Source organism: Elephas maximus, chromosome 3 (assembly GCF_024166365.1).
Source record: "Elephas maximus indicus isolate mEleMax1 chromosome 3, mEleMax1 primary haplotype, whole genome shotgun sequence".
NCBI lineage: Eukaryota > Metazoa > Chordata > Mammalia > Proboscidea > Elephantidae > Elephas > Elephas maximus.
This window is the reverse complement of record NC_064821.1, coordinates 181896218-181919723: the sequence shown is the minus strand read 5'-3', so window position 1 is coordinate 181919723 and position 23506 is coordinate 181896218. Positions and strand designations below refer to the sequence as shown.

The 23506-nt window shown below is 39.2% G+C and overlaps 1 protein-coding gene across 1 annotated transcript; it reads left to right on the top strand.

Moving 5' to 3' along the window:
* The first annotated feature begins 2386 nt into the window (after positions 1-2386).
* VCAM1 (vascular cell adhesion molecule 1) lies at positions 2387-22473 on the top strand. Its single transcript, XM_049880247.1, has 8 exons — positions 2387-2581; positions 3101-3376; positions 5859-6188; positions 7479-7745; positions 11496-11771; positions 14533-14856; positions 17612-17878; positions 21531-22473. The coding sequence occupies exons 1-8, from the start codon at positions 2518-2520 to the stop codon at positions 21668-21670; spliced, it is 1944 nt and encodes a 647-aa protein (XP_049736204.1). The 5' UTR covers positions 2387-2517; the 3' UTR covers positions 21671-22473.
* Positions 22474-23506: the final 1033 nt, after the last annotated feature.

The window sequence follows — 23506 nt, the reverse complement described above, 5'->3', positions numbered from 1 at the left end:
GGTGCAATCAACCCAATCTAAGAGGGGCGGGTAGGACCTCAAATGGCATCTAGTTCAAAGATATAATGAGGGACTTCATAAAATATTTTGCTAAAACCACTATAAACCAAATCAGTTAGGCATTTCTCCAATGTGCCAGCCTTGGAATCATATTCAATTCAGAACTGAAGTTATTTACCATGACTTGGTCTTGGTGATCCCATTTTGGACTCTATTGATCACTCATCTTTGTGCCTCAAACTATTGAAGCTCCGTAATCCCCTTTCAATCTGTTCTGAAGTTAAGCAGCCAACATAAATGGTGCTGACAATCTTCTTCCATGATGCCAACATTTTAAAAAGCCCTTAGGTTACTTGTTTACCAGTTAATTGTTCACTAAGCCACTTCTGATTCCTAGATGTTTAGTAGGTGAAGTCACATTTATGTATTACCACAGCCCTAGAATAGCTTCTCCCACTTGTTTTTATTTTTTACTAAGGATGGGGGGGAGTCACATCAATATCCAAGAGGTGGTCCAGAGGCCTCTCCAGTCACGTGGGGACAGTTGTAGAGTCCAAACCTCGCTATGGCCTTTGTTACATATGACAGTGCTGTTTGAAACAAAAAACCCAAACCCATTGCCATCAAGTCAGTTCCGACTTATTCAGACCTGTAGGACAGAGCAGAACTGCCCCTTAGGGTTTCCAAGGAGCGGTTGGTGGATTCAAACTGCCAACCTTTTGGTTAGCAGCTGAGCTCTTAACCACTGTGTCACAAGGCCTCCACAAAGTGAGTCTGTGAATTCTTATACAGAAGGGATTTTCTCTGCCTTGGAAACCTTAACACAGTGCCTGAAAAATAGTAGATACTCAATATTAACATTTAATAAATAGATGAAGAACTTTGGAATTTTCTTGTAGAATCTAACATTTTTCTCATGCAGTATTTGCATATCGTTGCTAGTATTTTGGAAGATTCTTTTACAAATTTTAAATTTATAATATTTATTATGGTACTTTTTTGTATTCACTAAGAGTTAACTGGAGCCCTGGTGGAGCAGTGCTAAATCATGCAGTAGATATCATTAAGCCATGCAGTGGATTTTGGGAAGTTAGAGGTGGATACAAAGATGGACAAGAACTGGTCTCTGCCTTGAAAGGAACTGATGTTCCACTGGGGGAGGTAGACTTTCACATATATAACACAAGGAAGTGGCTAATCCGGTTTCTTTTTTGATGAGCAAGCATTTTGAAAGGACTTGGGCTATAAGTGTGCAGCGTTAAAACAGCTGGATAATTGAGCTTTTAAAAAAAGTCATCTCATGGGGCTAGGGGTAAGGGTGGGGTGGAGATAACATAAAATTGGTTCTCATTCCCTCCCATATAGGAAAAACATGATTTTTCATGCTTTAACTGGGGTTTGTGGTTAAATCCCATAGCCCAAGAGATTTACCACCTCAGATGAATTCCATACATTTGCATTTAGGTCTGCAAAAGACTTCCAATTACCCAGCACTTGAATCAAGGGCCTGGAGACTTCTCTGAAACAAAGAGAAAAAATTATTACCCCTACTTTGGTGGCAAAATTTAGTTACATACCTTTACTGTCTACTCAAGAACATCATTTCAGACAACTGATGTTTGTTGTCCAAAGAGCCATATTTATGAATACCAAAAAAAGAAAAAAACTCATTGCCCTTGAGTTGATTCCGACTCACTGCGACCCAGGAAGACAGGGTAGAACTGCCCCATAGGGTTTCCAAGGAGCACCTGGTAGATTCAAACTACCAACCTTTTGGTTAGCAGCCATAACACTTAACCACTACACCACCAGGGTTTCCTATATTTATGAATAAGAAACATAAAATTAAGAAGTCATGCTGTCTCCCTTTTTGAAAATGACTCATCAAAAGAAACTCTCCCTTTTTCTTATAAGAAAAAATTTCATCTGTATTTTAGAATTGCAGATATAGCTTCTTTATGGAAAAAAAAAAAATCAGTCCACATGACACACTGATTATTTATCCACTTCAAAAACTAGAGTCAGATTTACTATTTTCTCTCCTCGGCCCAACCCCCCCCCCCACCACCGTTTTTTCTCCTTCTATGGATTCAGAAAGCCTAGTTCTACTAAGTATTACCTTATGTTTTTCTAGCAAAGATATCATTTTGGGGTTCAAAATCAACTCCTAAAAAAAAAAAATAATAATAAAATGCTGAATTTTGATAGCCTTGGAAGTGTTTTCTTTTCCAGGCTACAGAGAGTAGTTTCTGTCCTGAGAGCAACTGAAAGAGTTAATGCTGGGACTTGGCTCAGTGTCAGTGAAACTTTTTTCCCTGGCTCTGCCTCGGGTTTCCCCTTGAAGGGATTTCCCTCCGCCTCTGCAACAAGACCCTTTATAAAGAGCAGACTTTCCATTTCACTCCTCACTGAGCCTCACTGGCTTTAGGAGTTGGAGACTTTTCCCCGGCAGTGTCAGTGGGACAGAAAGAGGGGTTTAGGAAACTGGTTATTTTCCCATCGCAGAAGGAACTTAAAATGCCTCAGAAGATGGTCATGATCTTGAGAACTTCAAATCTACTGTGGCTGGTGTTTGCAGCTTGTAAGTGCTTCTCCTTGTTTCTGTTTCAAAGGCTAACACTCCATTTTTGCCTGGTTTTGGCTTTAGTAGTACTATGGTAGTGAAGAAAAGAACTAGGGGTTTTAAATAGTGGGAAAACTTAAGTTTTAACGTGCCATTGGGTTTTGTTACACAGAATTATATTGTCATAGTTCGAACTGCAAATCGATGTTTTTTTTTTCCAGCGTCAAATGAGTAATTTGGATTCTATCTCTAGCAGTTAGTTTCCTGTTCTTAATGAGCTCAAACTTAGCAAATCATAAAACAGCTGATGCATGGAAATCAAGGCTGGAACTGAGAGTCGTCCTAAGTAAAGATGATTCCAACACCCCCTGTGGCAAAGAAGTCAGGGCCTTTTGGCTGCTTTGCAGTTTGTTTGATTCAGCTTAGGAAAGAGATCAGCCAGATGGTATTTTAGACCTTATGCTAGAACAGAGACGAGGGAGTAGGATACTAAATAAGCCAGAGGTAAGTTTGCTTTTTCTCTTTTTGCCTTGGCAGCTCACGCTTTTAAAGTCGAGATCTCCCCTGAGGCCAAAATTTTTGCTCAGATTGGTGACTCGGTCTCACTGACTTGCAGCACCACAGGCTGCGACTTCCCAATTTTCTCCTGGAGAAGCCAGATAGACAGTCCGCTGAATGGGAAGGTGAAGAGTGAGGGGAACAAGTCCACGCTGACCATGGATCCTGTTAGTTTTGACAACGAATGTTCTTACCTGTGCACAGCGATTTGCGGAGATGAGAAGCTAGAAAAAGAAAACCAGGTGGAAATCTACTGTGAGTGCTTCGGAAACTCTTTGGTTTTCTCGCAATTTTGCTTTAAGATAATTTTTGAAAAGGCAAATATTCATATTCAGATTCTTGGCTATAGGGCTTACTGCATCAAGATAGCTAGAGACAACTGAGTCTAGTACTAGGTCAGGAACTTAAATTTTGGCTTCTATTTCCAACTTTACTGCAAACATGGCCATCAGGAGTAAGATCTGACCTTGGCTTTGGTTTTCTTAGCTATGAAATAAAATCTCTAGCGTTCTCTTTATTTATTTAGTCTTTAAAATATTTGCATTTGATTATGTCTTAACGTGCTTACTTGGCCATGTGTCTAAATGATTTACGAATTACATCCTTTAAGGGTTTCCCATTTATTTATGTAATTTGGTGCTTGAAACTAGTTTAAATATTAAGTAGAAGATCTATAATACATAATTTGGTGCTTGAAACTAGTTTAAATATTAAGTAGAAGATCTATAATACAGCTTTCCCCTTAGACGTGAGAAAAATACCTGCAAATATTTGACTTTGGTCTAGATAAAGTTAGGATTTTTTTTTTTTTTTTGGTCCGAATAAGCCTTGATGCTGAACCTCATGGATATTTGTGTAATGAATTCAATTTGCTTCATAAATGAGCACCTCTAATTTACCTTAATTTGGTGGTTTAGCCTCCCGAAATGCATCCTGGTCCAGTCTCAGCACACAAAATTAGCAAGAGGAGTAAACACTAACCTGAAATAAATCACCTGCTCTTGGTTACTGATGACAGCTCTTTCTAAAAAAACTGCATCCATTTATGGTCATTTCTTCAGGAAGACCTCCTGTGACTACCTTAGAACGATGTTGGCTCTTTTCTGCTATACTGGAGCCTGCTTGACTTTGCCCAGTCAACCTTAATTGAGTCTTCAGCAAGCCCCATGTGCTGCTAATGCTTCCAAGAAACCGCACCTCCCCGCTGCTTTCAATCTCGCTGGTCCCGCACGCACAGTTGGCGTCTCTACAGTCCCCTAAGCCCCTTGAAAGGCCTCTTTATGTAAACACAGGCAAAAGTAGCAAGTTCTTACATTACCTGACATGGAACTGTGTGGATTATAGGCACATTTCTCACAGCCTATGAGAGTCAGAAATTGTTGGTGAAAAAAATGAAAAACTACTGAGCTTTTTCATTAGTAGCAGCATTGGCAGTTCCTTCACCTTTGCCCACAAATACCAAAAAAGTCAGAGTTGTAAAAAAGAAAAGACCCTTGTGGCTTTAATTATTTTGCCTGAGGTTTTTCTCCAAGAATGTCTGTTTCTTATTATGTTTAACAGTCCTGCTTCCACTCCACATTCAATCGTATTATTCTTTAGAGTTGGGGCCTTTGTGTTCTTCTTACTGCATAGGGCCAACCATGTGTTACCGTCACAATGTTTTATAATGAAATGGTCGCCCCTGCATAGGAGGCCGTGGCTGACTGACAAAGCTGAAATAGTGTGTCCCCTTGGAACTAGGAGTTTCCAGTGGAGCACTGGTTGGGACATTGTGCTAGGTGTTTCGGGAGGAAAACCTGAATTTAAGATTGTACAGGTGTCTCTTTCTAGTGGGTAAATTCCTGTCAGAGGCACCATTCTCAGAAGCCAATTATTTAAAGTTGCACTTTTCGTCTCTTCGCATATCTTGCCTGATACTTATGCTTTGCAATGACATTCTGAGCCTCAGATTCCTAACCTGTAAAATGAAAGTACATCTGCCCTGGCTAAAACAAGAGAATGACATAACATAATATGAATCTGCAGTAGCAATGCAAAATAGTAGAAATCCTGAGTTTAAATCCCAGCTTTACGTAGCTGTGAGACCTCAGTCAAGTTACACGAATGTGCTAAGCCTCAGTTTTCTTACCTGTGAAATGTGGTCTCAATCTTTTGGGGTTTTTGTAAAGGTAAAATAAAATCATTTATGCTAAATGTGTAACACAGGGACTGGCTCATATGAGTATTCAGTAAACATTCCCTTTTTATCTCTTCTTTTACTCCAATAGCACACACCCCTTAACACACACAGGAGCAAATCAAAAAAACCCCAAACTAATTGCCATCAAGCCAATTCTGACTCATGGTGACCCCGTGTGTTGCGGAGTAGAACTGTGTTCCATAGGGTTTTCAAGGCTGTTACCTTTCAGAAGCGGACCACCAGGGTCTTCTTCTGAGGCACATCTGGGGGGGTTCAAACCACCGATCTTTTGATTAGTAATCAAGTGATTAACCATTTGTTCAACCAAGGCAGCCAGTACATACAGGAAAATAGAGCCCTTCAAAAGATGGCTGATTTTGATTCTTGTTTCTTGAACCCACCCAAACCTATGGAAGGCTATTTAAACAATGGATTCTGCTGTGTTAAAACTGTATTAACCAAAGCATTAGACTTGGTTTGTTTTGTGTTAAAATAGTAAGGAATCTTCTGTAACATAAGCAAAAAGCCCACTCACATTTATTCATTTGGTCTTTTCAGCACTCCCTAAAGACCCAGAGATCTATTGGAGTGGCACACTGGAGGTTGGAAAGCCGGCCACCATCATTTGTTTGATCCCTGATGTTTACCCATCTGATAGGCTGGAGATGGAGTTACTGAAGGATGACAGTCTCCTGAAGAATCAGGAGTTTCTGGAGGGCATGGGCTTGAAGTCCCTGGAAAACATGAGTTTAGAAGTAACCTTTACTCCTGTCATCGAGGATATTGGAAAAACCTTTGTTTGTCGAGCTAAATTAAACATTGGTCAAACTGATGAAGCTGATCCTGTGACCAGAGAAAGACAGACCACAAAAGAACTGCAAGTCTACAGTAAGTACTTGTGTATACAGCCTAGTCTTTACGGGAATTTAGATTCTGGTGAATAGCAATAAACTTAGCAACTAAATGCAAAAAAAGAAAAATGTAGTTTTTACTCCATTTGTGTTTATAGTGAACGTAGCAGTTGCCATCAGCATAATTCAAAGAAAAGAGCACTGGATTTGAGTTGAGAAGACAGCTTAAGTTCTGGCTCCATTAACTGTGTGAACTTGCCTAATTTCTCTAAGCCTCCATTTCCCAATCTGTAAAAAGGGAATGATATCACCTGATTAGATTGTAGTAAATAGGATCAAACAAGGAAATATTTTTAAACGATGTTTTGTAAACTCTCATAAAATGCCTTGAAATATTAGCTGCACAGCTATAGAGATTTGAGAAGGTGAGCCCTTATTCTCAGTGTGTGTGCGTGCATGCGTATGTGTGCACACATATCCACATGTGCGTCTGGTAGGAGAGGTGATGGGGTTTGAATGCCCCCAGGCCCTAGGAGACTGCCAGGGGATTTAAGACAGTCTTGAAGTGCTAGAGAGTAGTCCCACAAGTAGACTCACTTGCTTTGTTCTAGACTAAAAGGCTGAGTTCAGCTCTGGGGGCCACATTTTAAAAGGAGTCTCACTACAGATAGTATGCTTAACAGAAAGAGACCAAGATGGAAAGGCTTTTTAGCAACGTTTTGAGAATAAATAGTCAAGATAGGGGGTGTTTTTCCTGGAGAAGACAATACTTGGAAAAGAGAGCTATAATTAAGTATTTAAAAGACAGTCAAATGAAAGAAGGGTTTAATTCATTCCGTGTAACAGCTGGGGGCTGAACTATGACCAATGTGTAAGATTTAGTTACAAAGAGAAAGAGTCCACTCAATATAGGGGAAAATGTTCTGATAATTAGAACTGTCCAAAAATCAAATTGACTGCTCTGTCAGGTGGTGTGTTGCCACTCTCTGTCAGTACTGAAGATGACTTGGATGAGCAACCGGCAAGGGTGTTTAGATATTTACCGTAGGTGGGAGATTGAACTAGATGACTGTAAAGATCCTTCCTGAATTTTGAATCTATGACCGCGTAAAAACACGAAACATCAAAAAATGTAACTCGTTCGAGTTATTCCGAAACTGGATTGACCATTTTTTAATGATTCAGCAGTTCTTTATATTAATTTGGCAGCATAAGTTCATCAAATTGTTGGAAGTACGTAAATACAGACTATGAAAAAAATATATACTATCCCTATCGGATCAAGGTAATACTTAGCAATGGTTGATATTGTGCCTTGCCTTTTCAGTATCACCCAAGAATACAGTTATCCTTGTGAGCCATTCCACAACTCTGCAAGAAGGTGACTCTGTGACCATGGTGTGTTCCAGTGAGGGCCTGCCAGCTCCAGAGATTTTCTGGAGCAAGAAATTAGATAATGGGAATCTACAGCCCCTTTCTGAGAATGCAACTCTCACCTTAATTGCCATGAGGGTAGAAGATTCTGGAACTTATGTATGTGAAGGAATTAATCTGATTGGGAGAGACAGAAAAGAAGTGGAATTAGTTGTTCAAGGTAAGTAGAATGTGCAAAAGGGTTAAGAAAGGTGCTGCCATTGGTAGTAGAGCAATAGTGAGATGGTTTCAGTGTGAAAAATTGCTTCCTTATGGGTCTACTTTTCTGCTTCTTTTCCATCTCATATTGTCCTTCACTGTCTCATTCCCTGGTTTATGCTCTTCTGCCAGCCCCGTGTTATAATGATGTTAACAAGCTTTCATCTCTGGCCCTCTTCTCACTATAAACTCCCAAGATTTGAACTACCATGTACTCCCGAATTCATGCTTCCGTTCCAAATTGTCAAATCCTCTCGGTTCTACCTCAGAACGATCCCTAGGATTGACCTCTTTTCTTCAGTCCTCCTCCGTTGCCTTAGTTTATCATCTCTTGCTTGGATTCTTGCAATGTAATCTTCTTAAATAACATTTATTGAACCTAGCTATGTTCCAGGCACTTACATATATTACCTGTAATCTTAAGAAATAACTAAAAGCAAGTATTTTATATCCACTTTATGGATGAGAAAATGGAGCCTCATAGATTAAGAATGACTCCTGCTTGTACACCTAAGATTTGCCAGGAATTCTCCTTTCCACTTTGCATATATTGTCTCATTAATCTTCAACACAACTATATGAGATAGATAAAAACTGAGGCCAAGTAGAGTTCATACTTTGTATAGGGTCAAATAATTCATTAGCGGCATTACTATGATTTTAACACAGGCCCGTTTTAATACAATACCTTTTCGAATATAGCTAATTGTGTTCAAATGGTCTCCCTGCTGTCGTTTTGTCCCCAAAAGAATCGATCCTATGCTACCAAAGTTATGACGCTTAAACAGAAAGATGCTCATTTTCCATGACTTTAGTTGAAACCCTAACTGCACCTAAATTAAAATGAACATTTCTTAAAATAGTCGCATAAAAAAAACTCTTCACAGTCTGGTCAGAAACTACGTTTGCAGTTTTGTTGGTGATGCTGTGCCTCGGTGCATGCTGTACCTTCTGCGTGGGATGCGCTCTCCCCTTCCTTCACCTGGCAAAGCCTTACCCAGGCGTCAAGACAAAGCTCAGGTCAGCCTCTCAATTCCAGACTCTCTCAGGCAAAGTTAGTCATTCCTTCTTTCGAGTTCACTCAACAATTCTTATAGACAAATACGCGCTTCTACTGATTTCAACACATACTAAAAACCTTAGTCTAAGAATCAGGCTTGGTGCTGGGAATTATGAATAAAATCACAGAGACTACCCTGGGTAAGGTCTTAGATATTTTAGGAGGGAAAGCCAGACATATAAATAGGTAATTTGAATACATTTTAGTGAGCGCCAAAAATAACGTATCTTTTAAATGTATCTTTCCATTAAACAGTTAAGATCCTTAAAGTCAGGGCCTCTGTCTGTGTGTGTGTGTGGTAATGTTTGGGTGCCTAGTACAGTGCCTGGCCCATAATAGGTGCTCAGTGAATGTTTGCTTTCTATTTATGTAAAGTAATATCAGTTTTCATTATTTGATAGTGATATAAATTTTTCTTTTTTAGTTTTCTTTATTGTACTGTAGATGAAGGTTTACAGAACAAACAAGTTTCTCATCAAACAGTTAGTACACCAATTGTTCTCTGATGTTGGTTAACAACCCCATGACATGTCACCACTCTCCCGTCTCAACCCTGGGTTCCCTATTACCAGCTGTCCTGTTCCTTCCTGCCTTCCAGTCCCTGCCCCAGGGCTGGTGTGCCCCTTTAGTCTTGTTTTGTTCCATGGACCTGTTCAATCTTTTGCTGAAGCGTGAAACTCAGGAGTGACCTTGTTATTGAGCTGAAACGGTGTCCAGGGGCCACACTCTCAGGGTTTCTCCAGTCTCTGTCAGGCCAGCAAGTCTGGTCTTTCTTTTTGAGTCAGAATTTTGTTCTACATTTTTCACCTGCTCTGTCCAGGGACACACAAAATTTTTTAAGTGGAGCTTTTAAATTAAAGAAATTTTAAACATAGAACTTAAACTTGGACAGCCAAAAAAGTAAAATAAAGTTCAAGCTCACCATTAGTAAATGAACTCGGTTGGTAGGTTGGCATTCCCAAGAGCCTGGGAAAGATATTAGACTAACAAAAGCCAGTAAAGCTAATTGTTGACCCTGGAATAAACTTCAGCCTTAACAAACTGTTTGCCATTTCCGTGGTGAAAAGGAAATATATTCTGGGGTTGGGGAGGGTTGTTTTGCACTTTGTGTCAGGGTAGCATTCTAACTTCCGAAGATAGAACTGACAGAATTGAGCTTTCGAAGTAGCTTTCCTGTTACCCCTCTAGGAACCACAAGTTTACATTGTAAAATAAGCAGCTACAGTCAAGAATGATCTGCCAACTGTTCGCAGTCAGGAAGCGGATCTGTTTTTGTAGTTCCCCATTCTCACACTAGCATATAAGAAATTAGGACGCTCTCGTGATTGTTCCGAATGACCTCTCTCTTTGTTAAAATCTAATCGCACATCAGTTTATTGAGGTAATTTGAGGAAAAGTCGTATTTGGAAGACACTAACTTGTCACAATTAGACAAACTAATTGGGAAAAAAATAACTTCTTCTGGCACAGACACGAACCTGACAAAATCCAGCGTGTCTGGATTCTTTCTTTCTTGAGATTTCCTTCCTCCATCCCCAGCCTGATATTTACAATGAGGAGAATTTTCTTTCTTTCCCGTGGAGTCTCATCTCTCACTTTCAGAATTGGCTAATCACTCCCAGTTTCTTCAGGGGAACAGAGGGCCAGGATTTGGAATTCCTTTCCCCTTAAACAACGGTCGCCCACAAGGAGCCTGTGCACCCAGCAGGGATAGCTCTGCACCCAAACAGCTTTCCTGGATATTCAAGGCTTAGGACCTTGCCCTTACATCTAAGCTTTCAGCCTCTAAATTAATTGTAAAGCATTTTCCTATGGCATCAAACAAACTTTAGAAGTGACTTTTGTATCACTAACAGATTTTAGAAGTGACTTTTGTATCACTATAATGCTTAAGTTTTTACTTGGCTTCCAATTTGATTCTGTGTGGTTTTCAACGGTGTAGCTCTCTAATGTTCAGACGGAAGCTCTAACCACAGGTCTATGACAGGTATATCTAGTTAGAAGACATTTGTTGTAACTTTTGTAGTACCTCTCTTAGATCTTGTTTTATTTCCATATGAGAATGTCTTGATTTAGTTGTTCTAGTAACTGGAAAAGCTTTGGATCTTAAATCTAACCCACTTGGCTTTAAGTCTTAATTTTGCAACTTGCAAACTGTGCAGTTATTTAGCATTTCTAAGCTTCAGTTTCCTGAATACGGAGAAAGAAAAATAATACTACCCATTCATAAAATTGTGAGGATTAAATGAGATCATATGCGTAAAGTGGTTTGCACAGTATCTGACACGTAAGAACAACTCGTACTATTTGAGCTATTATCCGCTACTGCAATGACTTGATTTTTACATTTGAGAAGAGACTGGATTATTTTATGAAAAGATGCCAGCCTCTGTCTTGACAAATTTTTATCTACATCCATTCAGTTAAATGAGTGAATCAATGGACTATCCTGGGTTCATTCTTAAAAAGATGTGGTCTCATTTCTGACAGCTCCAAGGTGGAAAGGAGTCATTCCTTCTTGGCAGAGGTATTAGCTAAAAGAGGATTGGGTGGCGGGGGGGGGGGGTGGTGGCGGGGAACCATATATTTCAATATGGTGAAAGAAGAAAAGAATCTTATTTTCCTTTTGCTTTGTTCTCCCCCCCCCCCCAGGGCAACTGTTTACAGTTGAGCTCTCCCCGGACTCCCCAGTTGCTGCTCAGATTGGGGACTCTGTTGTGTTGACGTGCAGTGTCACAGGCTGTGAATCCCCGTCTTTTTCTTGGAGAACCCAGATAGACAGCCCACTCAGTGGGAAAGTGAGAAGTGAGGGGACCAAGTCCACGCTAACCCTGAGTCCTGTTAGCTTGGAGAATGAACACTTTTACCTGTGTGCAGTGACCTGTGGGCATGAGATGCTGGAAAAAGAAATCCAGGTGAAACTCTACTGTAAGTATTTTTCAGAATTGTTTATTGCTTTTTTTTTTTTTAAGTTCAACTGGAAAAAAAAAAGAACGAAAGTCTGTGATATGCAATGAGACCCATGTGTTTGGAAAGGGAATTTAGCCCTGTGTATGGTTCCTAAGGTGGTTCCTAAGGAAACCCTGGTGGCGTACTGGTTAAGTGCTACGGCTGCTAACCAAAGTGTCGGCTGTTCAAATCCACCAGGCGCTCCTTGGAAGCTCTATGGAGCAGTTCTACTCTGTCCTATAGGGTCGCTATGAGTCAGAATTGACTCAACTGCACTGGGTTTGGCTTTTTTTTTGGTTTACGGTCCCTATTAAGGGGATAGTGGTGGTTCAGGGCTAAAATTCTCATCTGCCATGTAGGAGACCCAGTTTGATTCCAGTCATGTATAACCACCACCCATCTGTCAGTGGAGGTGTTGCGTGTTGCTATGATGCTGTACAGGTAACAGTGGAGGTTCCAGACTAAGACAGACTAGGAAAAAAGGCCTGTGATCTACTTTTGAAAAATCAGTCCATACAAACTCTATATAGATCATAAGGGCCCAATCCCAGTACTCATGGGGTTGCCATGAGTTAGTGGCCAACTCAACAGTAGCTAACAACAGCAACATGGTTCCTAAATCTCTGAACCAGAATTACCTGATGCAACATAATCGGCCTAAATCTTAAGTATACATTGCTTATGTACACAGCATTCACAATCCTAAGTTTGTGTCTTGTCAATATGATCATTGTTCATTTGAACACACCAATGCTCCCTCTGTGTGCATACTGAACTGGAGGTGGTAGTAACCAAGGAGTAGGGGGAAATTGCTTAGCACTAAAGTCAGACACCTCCCAATCAAGGGTCAGCGCTTATTCAGGTAACTGGGTGGGAATGATTGCCTGCTCAACCATTTGAATGGGATAAGGCCTAAACCAACTGATTCTGAAGGTACATTTGAAAAGCTGCAGGAGGAAAAGAAATGAAGCAATAGAATGTAGGAGGAAGCCAAATATGAAGACAGAAGTTAGACTGGAGATGAGGGTTGTCAGGTAACAGCTCCGGTGAAAAGCGGAACTAGGAGACGACACTGGAGACTCCATCTTAATATTGATTTACAATGTAATATATGATCTATCCTTTTCCTTACTGTTCTTCTCACCTTCATAAAAATCCTTTACAACCTCAAATCTCTAAGAATTTGACATTGCTGGAATTCCTCAGTTTATAATGGATGAGGGATAAAATTGGTAAAGTGACCAAAAAGTTATTTCTTTGAGAAGAGAATTACTCTGCCTTATTTTATTCAGCAGAATTCAAGAGAACATATTGTAGAGACTTTCCACCAGAAACCCTGACCCAACTTGTGTTACCTATCAGGATTTTGTCCAGAATGAGTCAGAATATATTTGTAAAGGGATTTGAAGCTCTCAAAAGAAGGGTAAATTTTATGACCTTATCATATTACCCCGAGCCTAGACCTGCTGAGGCAGGCACATCCCCAGCAGAAATGAGGTCCAGCAGTGAAGTGGATATGGCGCTACGGAAACACTTTGTTTAGGGAAAAATTTTTTTTAGCATTGCTCTTGCTCTTGATGGCCAGATTAGTCTCGTTCCTATTGATTTGCCTAGAATGCATTGTAATGTTATTATTTATGAGCAAAATCTTTGATATTCTTTTTTTCTTTAACTACAAGTACTATCTGAGAAATACTTAAAACTTGCTGGCTAAATGTGGTCGTTAGAAGTTAAAATGTTTACACTGAGAACTGTCTTGTAGGTCTTTTCTGATCCTGGGAGGCTGTGTGGCTCTGTGAAACCCAGCCTGGGAGCTGAGATCAGTGAAATACGAGTTCAGATCTCAGCCTGGCAACTTGCTAGGTGTAACGCACGATGGGTCTTTTATCCTCTGAGTTTTAGTTTTTCTAGCCGTAAAATAAGTCATACATACCAGTTTTATCAGGCTGTTCTGTAGACTGAGATGATCAATATCAAGGGACTAGTACTCCCATACTCTGTTAATTTATAAACATTTAAAATACCTAGTTACTAAATAAGATGGTAGAAGCTGACCACTTCTTAGAAAAGATCAAGTCATGGCTTTCAGCAAAACTGCATCACTAAGAAGAAAAAAGGAAGAAGTGTATTTGTTACTTAGGTCCCTGGGTGGTGCAAATGGTTTGCACTTGACTATTAACCTAAAGAAAACCCTGGTGGCGTAGTGGTTAAGTGCTACAGTTGCTAACCAAGAGGTCGGCAGTTTGAATCCACCAGGCACTCCTTGGAAACTCTATAGGGCAGTTCTACTCTGTCCCATAGGGTTGCTATGAGTTGGAATGGACTCGATGGCAGTGGGTTTGGTTTTTTGGGACTAACCTAAAGCTTGGCAGTTTCAACCCACTCATTGGCACTGTAGAAGAAATGCCTGGTCACCTGCTTCTGTAAAAATCACAGCCAAAAAAAGCCCTGTGGAGCAGTTCCACTCTGTAACACGTGGGGTCTCTACGAGTTAGAATCGACTCAATGTCAGTGGTTTTTTCTATTACTTGATGACTTGATGAACTAGGCATTTCTTTTGTTTCCAGCATTATTTATATTAATATCATAAATATTTAAATTTAATGCCATTTTTTATATATTGGTAACCACTCTCAGGTAAGTTAAAGCTGTCATTTTGAGACTTTTGCATTTAATAAGTATTTGTTCAGTTTTTCCTTGAATGTCACATGTAAGCATCACTTTTGCTTGATATCTGCAGCGTTCCCTAGTGATCCAGAAATTGAGATGAGTGATCGTCTAGTGAATGGAAACCCTGTCACCGTAAGCTGCAAGGTTCCTGATGTGTACCCTTTTGACCGATTGGAGATTGAACTACTTAAGGGGGAAAGTATTATGATGATGAAGAAAGACTTTGTCCAGGACATGGATAGGCAATCCCCAGAAACCAAGAGTTTGGAAATGACCTTCATCCCTACCACCGAAGACACTGGAAAAGTTCTTGTTTGTCGGGCTAAGTTAAATATTGATAAAATGGAGTTTGAACCCAAACAAAGGCAGAGTACACAGACACTTTATGTTAACGGTAAGTACATACATCATATGTCCACAATTTAATATGGATTTCCTTATCATGTTTGCCAGGCAGTAGTTAACATGAGGTCGATAGTAAAAACCTCTGCAAAAAAAAAAAAAAATGAAAGGAAATTTCAAAATAGTGATTGTAGCAAACCACCCCCAAAACTTAAAATAATAACCATTAATTTGCTTATGCTTCTATTAGTAGACATTTTTGGAAGGGATCAGCTGGGCAGTTCTCCTGCTCAATATGGTATCAACTGAGGTCACTTATGCTTAGTCAGTCAATCGGCAGGTTGATTAAAGGGGCTGGTCTCAAATGGCTTCACTCACATGTTTGGGACCTTAGCTTGAGATGTACGGACCTCCCCTTGCCCAGGTGGTATCTCACCTTCAAGGAAACTTAACCAGATTTACTCACTGCAGCACAGTGTTTGTATCAAGAGGGTGGTAATGACAGTTGCCTTTCTAGTTAGTTTTCATTAGCTTGAAAGCTTGGAAGTCCTGCAGTGTTACTTCTTCCATCTTTTATTGGTCAAAGCAAGTCACAAGGCCAACCCAGGTTTAAAAAAAAAAAATGGAGTGGACAAATAGACTTTTGTTTGATGAGAGGAGATTCAAATAATTTCTGGCCATGTTTAATTTACCACAATGGCGACACATACCATTGGTGACCATACATTCTTTGGTAGCAAGGAGGTTTCTACCAAACTTCTATTAGAAAATATTCATGATGTGTGTATTCTACTCTCTATCATTCTGCTAATGCAAATGATAAATTAGGGACAGAAATCTCCTTTGGTAAAGTTATCAAGGTTTATGAACTGTTCTAATTAATCTGCTGAATCTTTAGCCTAGTTTTGTGACATTATTAAAACTCTTTGGAACTCAGAGTATAAGAGGTTAAGCTAACAAGTGGCTTTACCTTTTAAGTTGCCCCAAGGGGTACAACCATCCTGGTTAGCCCCTCCTCCACCCAGGAGGAATGTAGTTTTGTAAATTTGACCTGCTTTAGTGATGGCCTTCTGGCTCCAAATATCCTGTGGAGCAAGAAGCTAAAGAATGGGGCTCTACAGCTTCTTTCCGAAAATACAACTTTCACCTTAATGTCTACAAAGCTGAAAGATGCTGGTATTTATGTGTGTGAAGGGATTAATCAAGCTGGAATAAGCAGAAATGAAGTTGAATTAATTATTCAAGGTTAACAAAGCATGATGGTGAATTATTGTTGATATTATTACTTTGGTTGTATAACTGGTTATGAGCAAAGTTCTCTTTAAATTTTTACCTAAAATATGTATTGAGGGTTTTGAAGAACCGGTGCTGTTTCCTTTGCATGGAAAGCTCCTGGCATGGTCCTTTCCCAAGAACCATTCCAAAGTCACTTATTCTGAAATTCTTTTAACCTCAAATGGAAAGCTATCTCCAGGAACTATGCCAGGAGTTCCAGGTGCACTTATGAGGCAGTGTTCATGTTGTTGAAATAGCAACTACAGAAGAGGTATATATGTTTTCAGAAATTATTTAGAATAAAAACCACCATATTTGGCCTAAGTGGTCCCTGAGTGGGAATCTCCCAAGGTGCCTGCTAGTATTTACTTAGAAGCCTGATAAGGCATTTAAACCTTTTGTAAATTCTGGGATTACGGGTAGCAGTTACTATGCCTTCTGGTTCATCTGCCTGGTGACAAAGAACCATGAGAGTGAGTTAAGCCATTATATCAAGATCCCCTTTCTCCAAGATGGAGAGTCAGGACTGAGAACAAAACAGTCTCCAAATTGGCTGGTTGAGGCCACAGCCAGGTATGGGCAAAACCACGAAGTGCTCAATTTGGATTTGTCCTGGTGCCTTCCCTTTCGGTTTCAAGAGTCTTTTCTTGACCAGAGAGGTCATTTCCTTTCCTACCCCTTGGTATTATTCTCAGCGAGGTATTTGTGACTTTCTTGTTACCTCGCTTTAATAATAGTTACATTTTAAAGGAAAAGCCTTTGAAGGGCAATGTACAACCTTAAAGAGAACCCTTAGAGTGGATATTATGGTACTGTGACCCTGGATGAGGGAAAAGTCTCAAATCAAGTCACAAGATAGGTGATCTTAAGAGGAATCTCACTTATAAAATGGTGATAAGGTACTTCCCTCCATGGGTTGCTGCACTAATAGAGATGTTGTATGTCAAATACTAGTCCATTGCCTGGCAGTTAGTAAATGTAGTTGTGATTGTTAAGGCCAGTAAGGAACCCATCTCTCTGTGCAGCTTAATTTCCTGACCTGGGAGGATCTAGCTGGAAACTCAGAAGTCTGTGAAGGACCTGGTACTTTAAGGAAAAAATTTTCAAAACAATGTAACAAAAAAACTGATTTTCCTTTTCCTATTTGAATTCTCCGGCTGTTTATTACTCTGTAAAGAGCTTGGTACTTCAAGGAAAATTTTTTGCAAAATAGCGTAACAAGAAAACAGATTTTCTTTTTCACATTGGAATTCTATAGTTGTTTACTAAACATCTTTTTTTTTTTTTCACTAGACTGGCTGAAGAATTATATTAAAGGATATGAGAGAATCATAAGACATGTCTTCCTCTTATTAAAAACATAATCATTTGCAACAATATTGATTTTTTTACTTGCCCCCTAAATATTTAATGCCAACAGTATAAATAAACACAAATTAGCTCCTTGACAGCTATCGTTTCTGTCATTAAATTAATGTGGAATTAGTTTATATTTCGCTTACTCAGAGGTGGCTTTTAAATTCTCTTTACAGTTGTGCCAAAAGACATGCAACTCACAGCTTTTCCTTCTGAGAGCATCAAGGAAGGAGACACCGTCACTATTTCCTGTACGTGTGGAAATGTTTCAGAAACTTGGATAATCCTGAAGAAGAAAGTAGAGACGGGAGACAAGATGCTAAACTCTATAGATGGCACATATACCATACGTGAAGCCCAGTTAGAGGATGCAGGAGTGTATGTATGTGAATCTAAAAGTGAGGCTGGCTCCCAATTAAGAAGCTTAATACTTGATGTTAAAGGTTAGTCAGTTTGTCTTTTTTTAAAATAGTTCCGAGATTTGGTGGATGGTAAAGAATTCCCAGGATTAGATGAATGAGTTGTCAAAATGGACCTGAATTCCATGTTTATTGTGGTTACTTTTTAATGTTTCCTGAAATAATCAAGCACAGCTGTTCTATGCTACAGAGCTTAGCCAGGAAGTTGACGTTAATCATTGGTGGATATGGAATTGCCATTTGCTTTTCTCAGAGCTGACCACGCATCATTGGTTCTGAGGTCTTCCATTTGCTAAGCATTTAACCATATTTTTAAAACCTTTCTCTGGAGGATACAAGGAAACTAAAGCAGTAGGACGAGTTCCTGCATGGCACAAGTGGTTAAGTGCTTGACTACTAGCCGAAAGGCTGGTGGTTCAAACCCACCCAGAGATGCCTTAGAAGACAGGTCTGGCAATCTGCCTCTGAAAGGCCACAGCTGAAAACCCTGTGGAGCACAGTTCTACTCTATACTCTTGCGGTCACCATGAGTCAGAATCGACTCAAGGGCAACTACCAACAACCCAAAGCAGTAAGATAGGCATACGGGAAAAAGAAGGGTTCTACATAGACCCTCTTCCTTTCTACCAGAAGGGAATAGACTCTCTAAACATGGAGTAACTGAATATTTTCTAGGTTGACTCTTCTAAGCATAATAAAAAATCAGGGGTGGAACTTGTGGTCCTGAACAACATAAAAGAATCTCTAGACTTTAGAAGGAGTCCCTGGCTGGTGAAAATGGTTAGCATCCTCATCTGCTAACCAAAAGGTTGGAGGTTTGAGTCCAACTTAAAGGCCCCTTGGAAGAAACGTCTGGCAATCTACTTTCGAAAAACCAGTTTTGAAAACCTCTATGGAGCCCAGTTCTACTCTGATACACATGGGGTTGCCATGAGTCATAGCTGACCGATGAAAACTGGTTGAGACTGCAGAAAAACCAAGCGGTTGCTGTAGAATTGACTCCAACTCCATGTATGTCCCTTAATTTCCTAAATCCTCTTATGTATGCGCAATAGGACCTATCGATCTTATTGAAGTAAGCAGACTATGTTATGTCCGCCCTTGACAGTTTCCCACAATCCTTGCATGCCACTGAGCTCCAATTCCGTACTAGAAGCCAAACTTAGCCCTGGCGTGAACAGTACTGCACATAAATGCCAACTCTTAAGAACCTCTGGCACTTGGCTATCAGATTTAGCAACCACTTGTCAATGTAAATGAAATTTGAACCCAGGTCAGAACACAAGTGAAAATCTTACTCACCTGGCCAAATTTCTCAGGATTGCAAGCCTTACTATATGTTTTCTGTCTTCAAAGTACCTCCTTGAAATTCGGCAATATCAATATATCCATTTAGAAATATTAAAGAAGGGGGAAATAACACAATTACCTGTAAACATTTAATTATCTGCATGCAGTAATTATCCTGAAAAGAGTTGATCTTGCCAGTAAAGTTACTATGAGTTCAAAGAATGGAACATTTACCTTGTATCCTATCACTCAAAATGACACAGGGGTGTATGTAATCTGTGCTTCTGATGAGGCTGGGTATGATTCTGGACGGATTGAGATCTCAGTTACTAGTAGGTGTAAATTCATTCATTCCTATTTTCTTTAATCATTGATGCCTTGGTTGTTGTTGTTGTGTGTTGTTGAGTCAATTCTGATTCATAGTGACTCTACGTAAGAGAGTAGAACTGCCCCCATAGGGTTTCCTAGGTTGAAATATTTACAGGAGCAGGTCGCCTGGTCTTTTCTCCCAAGGAGCTGCTGGTGGGTTTGAACTGCTGACTTTTCAGTTAGCAACCCAGTGCTTAGCCATTGCACCACCAGGACTCTAGGCTGCCTTTAATTGAGCCTAGCCCCGGGAAACTGGACTTCTAACATTTTTTTAATTCTGTCTGTAGTTAATTGCTTTCTTGGACACAATTGAAATCTCCACTTTTTAACCCTCTCATACAATGTTGTCTTTCTAGGTGTTTTATTAAATTAACAACTTACATATTTGCCATTTTTCATTCATTACTTAAATGAAATCAAAGGATATTAGGTACTCAGCTAGAAATTCAAACTAAATTTGGTTTAAAATAACTAAACGTGAATGGAGACAAAAAATTGACGCTTTTTTCCCCCATGTCTTCTGAAGTAGTCTTCTTTTTTATTTAGCTAGGGTTTTAATTTTTTTGTGGCTTGAATGTATTCCAATGATAGCAATAGCTGGGAATCTTCAGGGTTTTTTTTTTTAATTTATAGAGCTAATAGAAAATTATATTTGAAGGTTGCCCTGGCAACTGACTCAGCAGAAACTTAAATTTTACTGCAGGTACCCAAGGGAAACTGAAAGACGAAAGATAATACTTATTACATTGAAAATAAAATAGTAGGTACAGAAATACCATTGCCCAGAAACACTATGGTCATCAATACTGATGTCTAATCAAACTGATGCTTATGATGGACATCTGAATAAGATATTCTTATATTTTGATTCATTCTACTCTAGCAAGGGAAAGCAGAATATTGCAACAATTATCACTCTGTGAAGTGTTTTTTATGTCAAGAATTTAAAGAATTAACTTCACTTAACCTAACCCTCCTGATTATCTAGTTGGTTGACCTCTAGTGATTAGAAAGCTCTAGAGTGGATGCAGTAATCACCAAAGTCAGATTTCTATATATATGCCAGGACTGAGGCCACGCATATGCAAATTGTCATAAGGGTTGTGAAGGGAATGTACAGTGGGTTACGAGAGTGTGTTGGGTTCCTAATTTAGACTGAGGGAAATACAGGTCAAGGAAAGCGTCTCTGAGAAAGTAGCATTTAAGATGAAGCCTGATGCTATCCAAAGAACTTCAGTTTATGAAGAATGGTATAAATGCTGAAGAGGAATAATATATACTAAGATGGCCTGCTTCAGGCATATAAAACATAAAGTTTTCTATTAAAAAAACTCAAAAAGTTTTCTATATGTCTCTGAAAAAGCCATAGACAAGAATTCTTCCTCTTACTATCTTATATGGTGTTTGACTATATCGGTTGGAGGTCCCTGGGTGGTGAAATTTGTTTGCATTCAGTTACTAGCCTAAAGGTTGGCAGTTTGAATCCGTTACGCCAGTGTCTGCTTCTGTAATGATTACAGCAAAAAAAAGCCCTTTGTAACACATGGAATCTGATCTACTCGAGGGCAACCATTTTTTTTTTTTAAATACTGGTTGCACTCTAAATGTTACATAGGTTTGCTTGGAGAACTGGTTGGTCTTTTCAATTCATGGTGATCAACGTCACAATTTTTCAGTACATATTTCTATTTCCCAAAGCAAACACCTTCCCCCAGTTCCTATTCTTGTAAATGATTCCTATCAAGTTGCGTCCACTCTATAACGAAACCTGAATCTAATGGAATCCCGGATCATGGAAATCAGTTCGTGTCATCTTCAGACCTGTCACGACCAGAGCAACCACCAGCTGATTACTTGGATAATTTAGAGAAATATGCAGTCTGGGTCCTTATCACTGCTCTAAGTCACTTCTTTCAGGAGAACTGGTTGTAGTGTTATAATAAAATGTGTTACTATTATTATTAAACGGTTTTGTTTTGTACTAGACAGTAATTGTATCCATTTCCTTATTTTCCAGGAAGAGAGAAGAATCAGGGCTATTTTTCTTCTGAACTTCTCGTGATGTATTTTGCATGCTCCTTAGTAATACCTGCCATTGGAATGACTGCCTACTTCGCGAGAAGAGCCAACATGAAAGGCTCATACGATCTTGTATAAGCACAGAAATCAAAAGTGGAGCTAACGTTTGAAACATTCAACCAGAGACAGTATCTATCAGCCCAGATCCTTAATGCTGCTCATCACTCTGTGGGAAGAAAAACTAGCTGAGTGTTCAGTCTTCCTTGACTATAGTGGATGCGTGGAAAGAAATGGCTGCCTGTGTCCTTTGCTGTGAACAAAAAGCCAAGGGGAAACTTTCTCCCTGAAAGAATAGGCCGTGCCACTGAGATACGATGACTGGAGCGGTTTCTTGATGTGTATATACAATAACATAATATGTAAATATGTAAAATAAAATTATGCCATAGAACTGTTGCTTGGAATAACAGCACTCTATGTTGAGATCTCCAAATTAATTAAACAGTGTCGCTTGAACTAATTGTTATAACTTAATGTGTCTTAGAAAAATTTATCATTAATGTTGATTGGCAGCTGATCTGTGTCACCTTTTTTATATTTTATTTCCTATAAGAAAATTTTATTCCTATAATGTTCAGTTGAAACAATTTCATGTTTTGTAAAGATGCCAGGGTTTTATAGGAAGTGATAAACCAAGAGGGCAATGGGTTGACTTTCAGGTACGAAATACTGCAACCTATAATGGTTGACAGAATTTCTCTGTGTGGTACTGACAAGATACAGAGATGTTTTATGATGTTGCTTGCTCATAAGACTCTTGTGTAACTTTCCTAATGTAGTCTAAAAGTGTAACTTCTTTTGACTTTCTTTTGTAAATGCTTTATTTTTTTGTATAGTAAAGTGACAATTTCTGAAACCGATGACATGTGTTTTTTATAAATTGCCTCCTTTAGGCACATTGTAGCTCTTTTTGAAATGCCAAATTCCAAGACTGAAGAGCCCAACACAGAAGTCATAATAAAGTAATTAGAATCACTAGAGAAATGGGATAAAAATTTTTGATTTCTGGGTGCCGTCCTAACCTATTGAATTGGGATGTCTGCTTTTGGGTGCTTAGGGTCTAGAATTTTTAAGATTTAAAATATAGCATACATAAATAGAGTGAATACAGATGAACCTGCACACATTAAAGAGCAGTAAATGAACAACTATGTGTATACCATCAAGACCAAGAAATACAGCATTACTATCCCTCAGAGCTGCTCACATACCATTCACTGATCACAACTCCCTCCTCTCACTGAGCAATAACCGGTAACCTGAATTATATATTGACCATTGCCTTGCTTTTTATTTGTAGGTTTTATACCTCCGTTGTTGCTGTTGTGTGCCATCTAGCCTATTCCTACTCATAACAACCCTTCGGACAGAATAGAACTGCCCCGTAGGGTTTCCTAGGCTGTAATCTTTGTGGGAACAGACCTCAAGGTCTTTTCTCCTGCATAGCCACTGGATGAGTTCGAACCACTGACCTTTCAGTTAACAGCTGAGCACTTAACAATTGGGCCATCAGGGCTCCTATACGTAGCCCTAAATAGTGCATTGTTTAGTTTTCCAGTTTTTATACTTTATGTAAATATAATTAAACAGTATATTTCCCTATGGCTTTACACTCACACAAAATTATATTTTTGCATAATTCATTAATGCTGTTGTGTATAGCTAGAGATCATTGATTTTCTTTATTGCTATATAGTATTCTATTATAAGACTTTGCCACATTTACTTACCCATTCTTGATGGATATTTAGCTGTTTCCATTTTTTTCTATTGTGAACAAAGCTGCTATAAATGTTCTTTTACATGTTCCTGGCTAACACGTACAAGAATTTACCTGAGGTTCAACAATTTTTCTAGAGTCTATACATGCTAATGAAATTGCTGGCTTGTAGGATATGTACGTTCTCTTTGTCA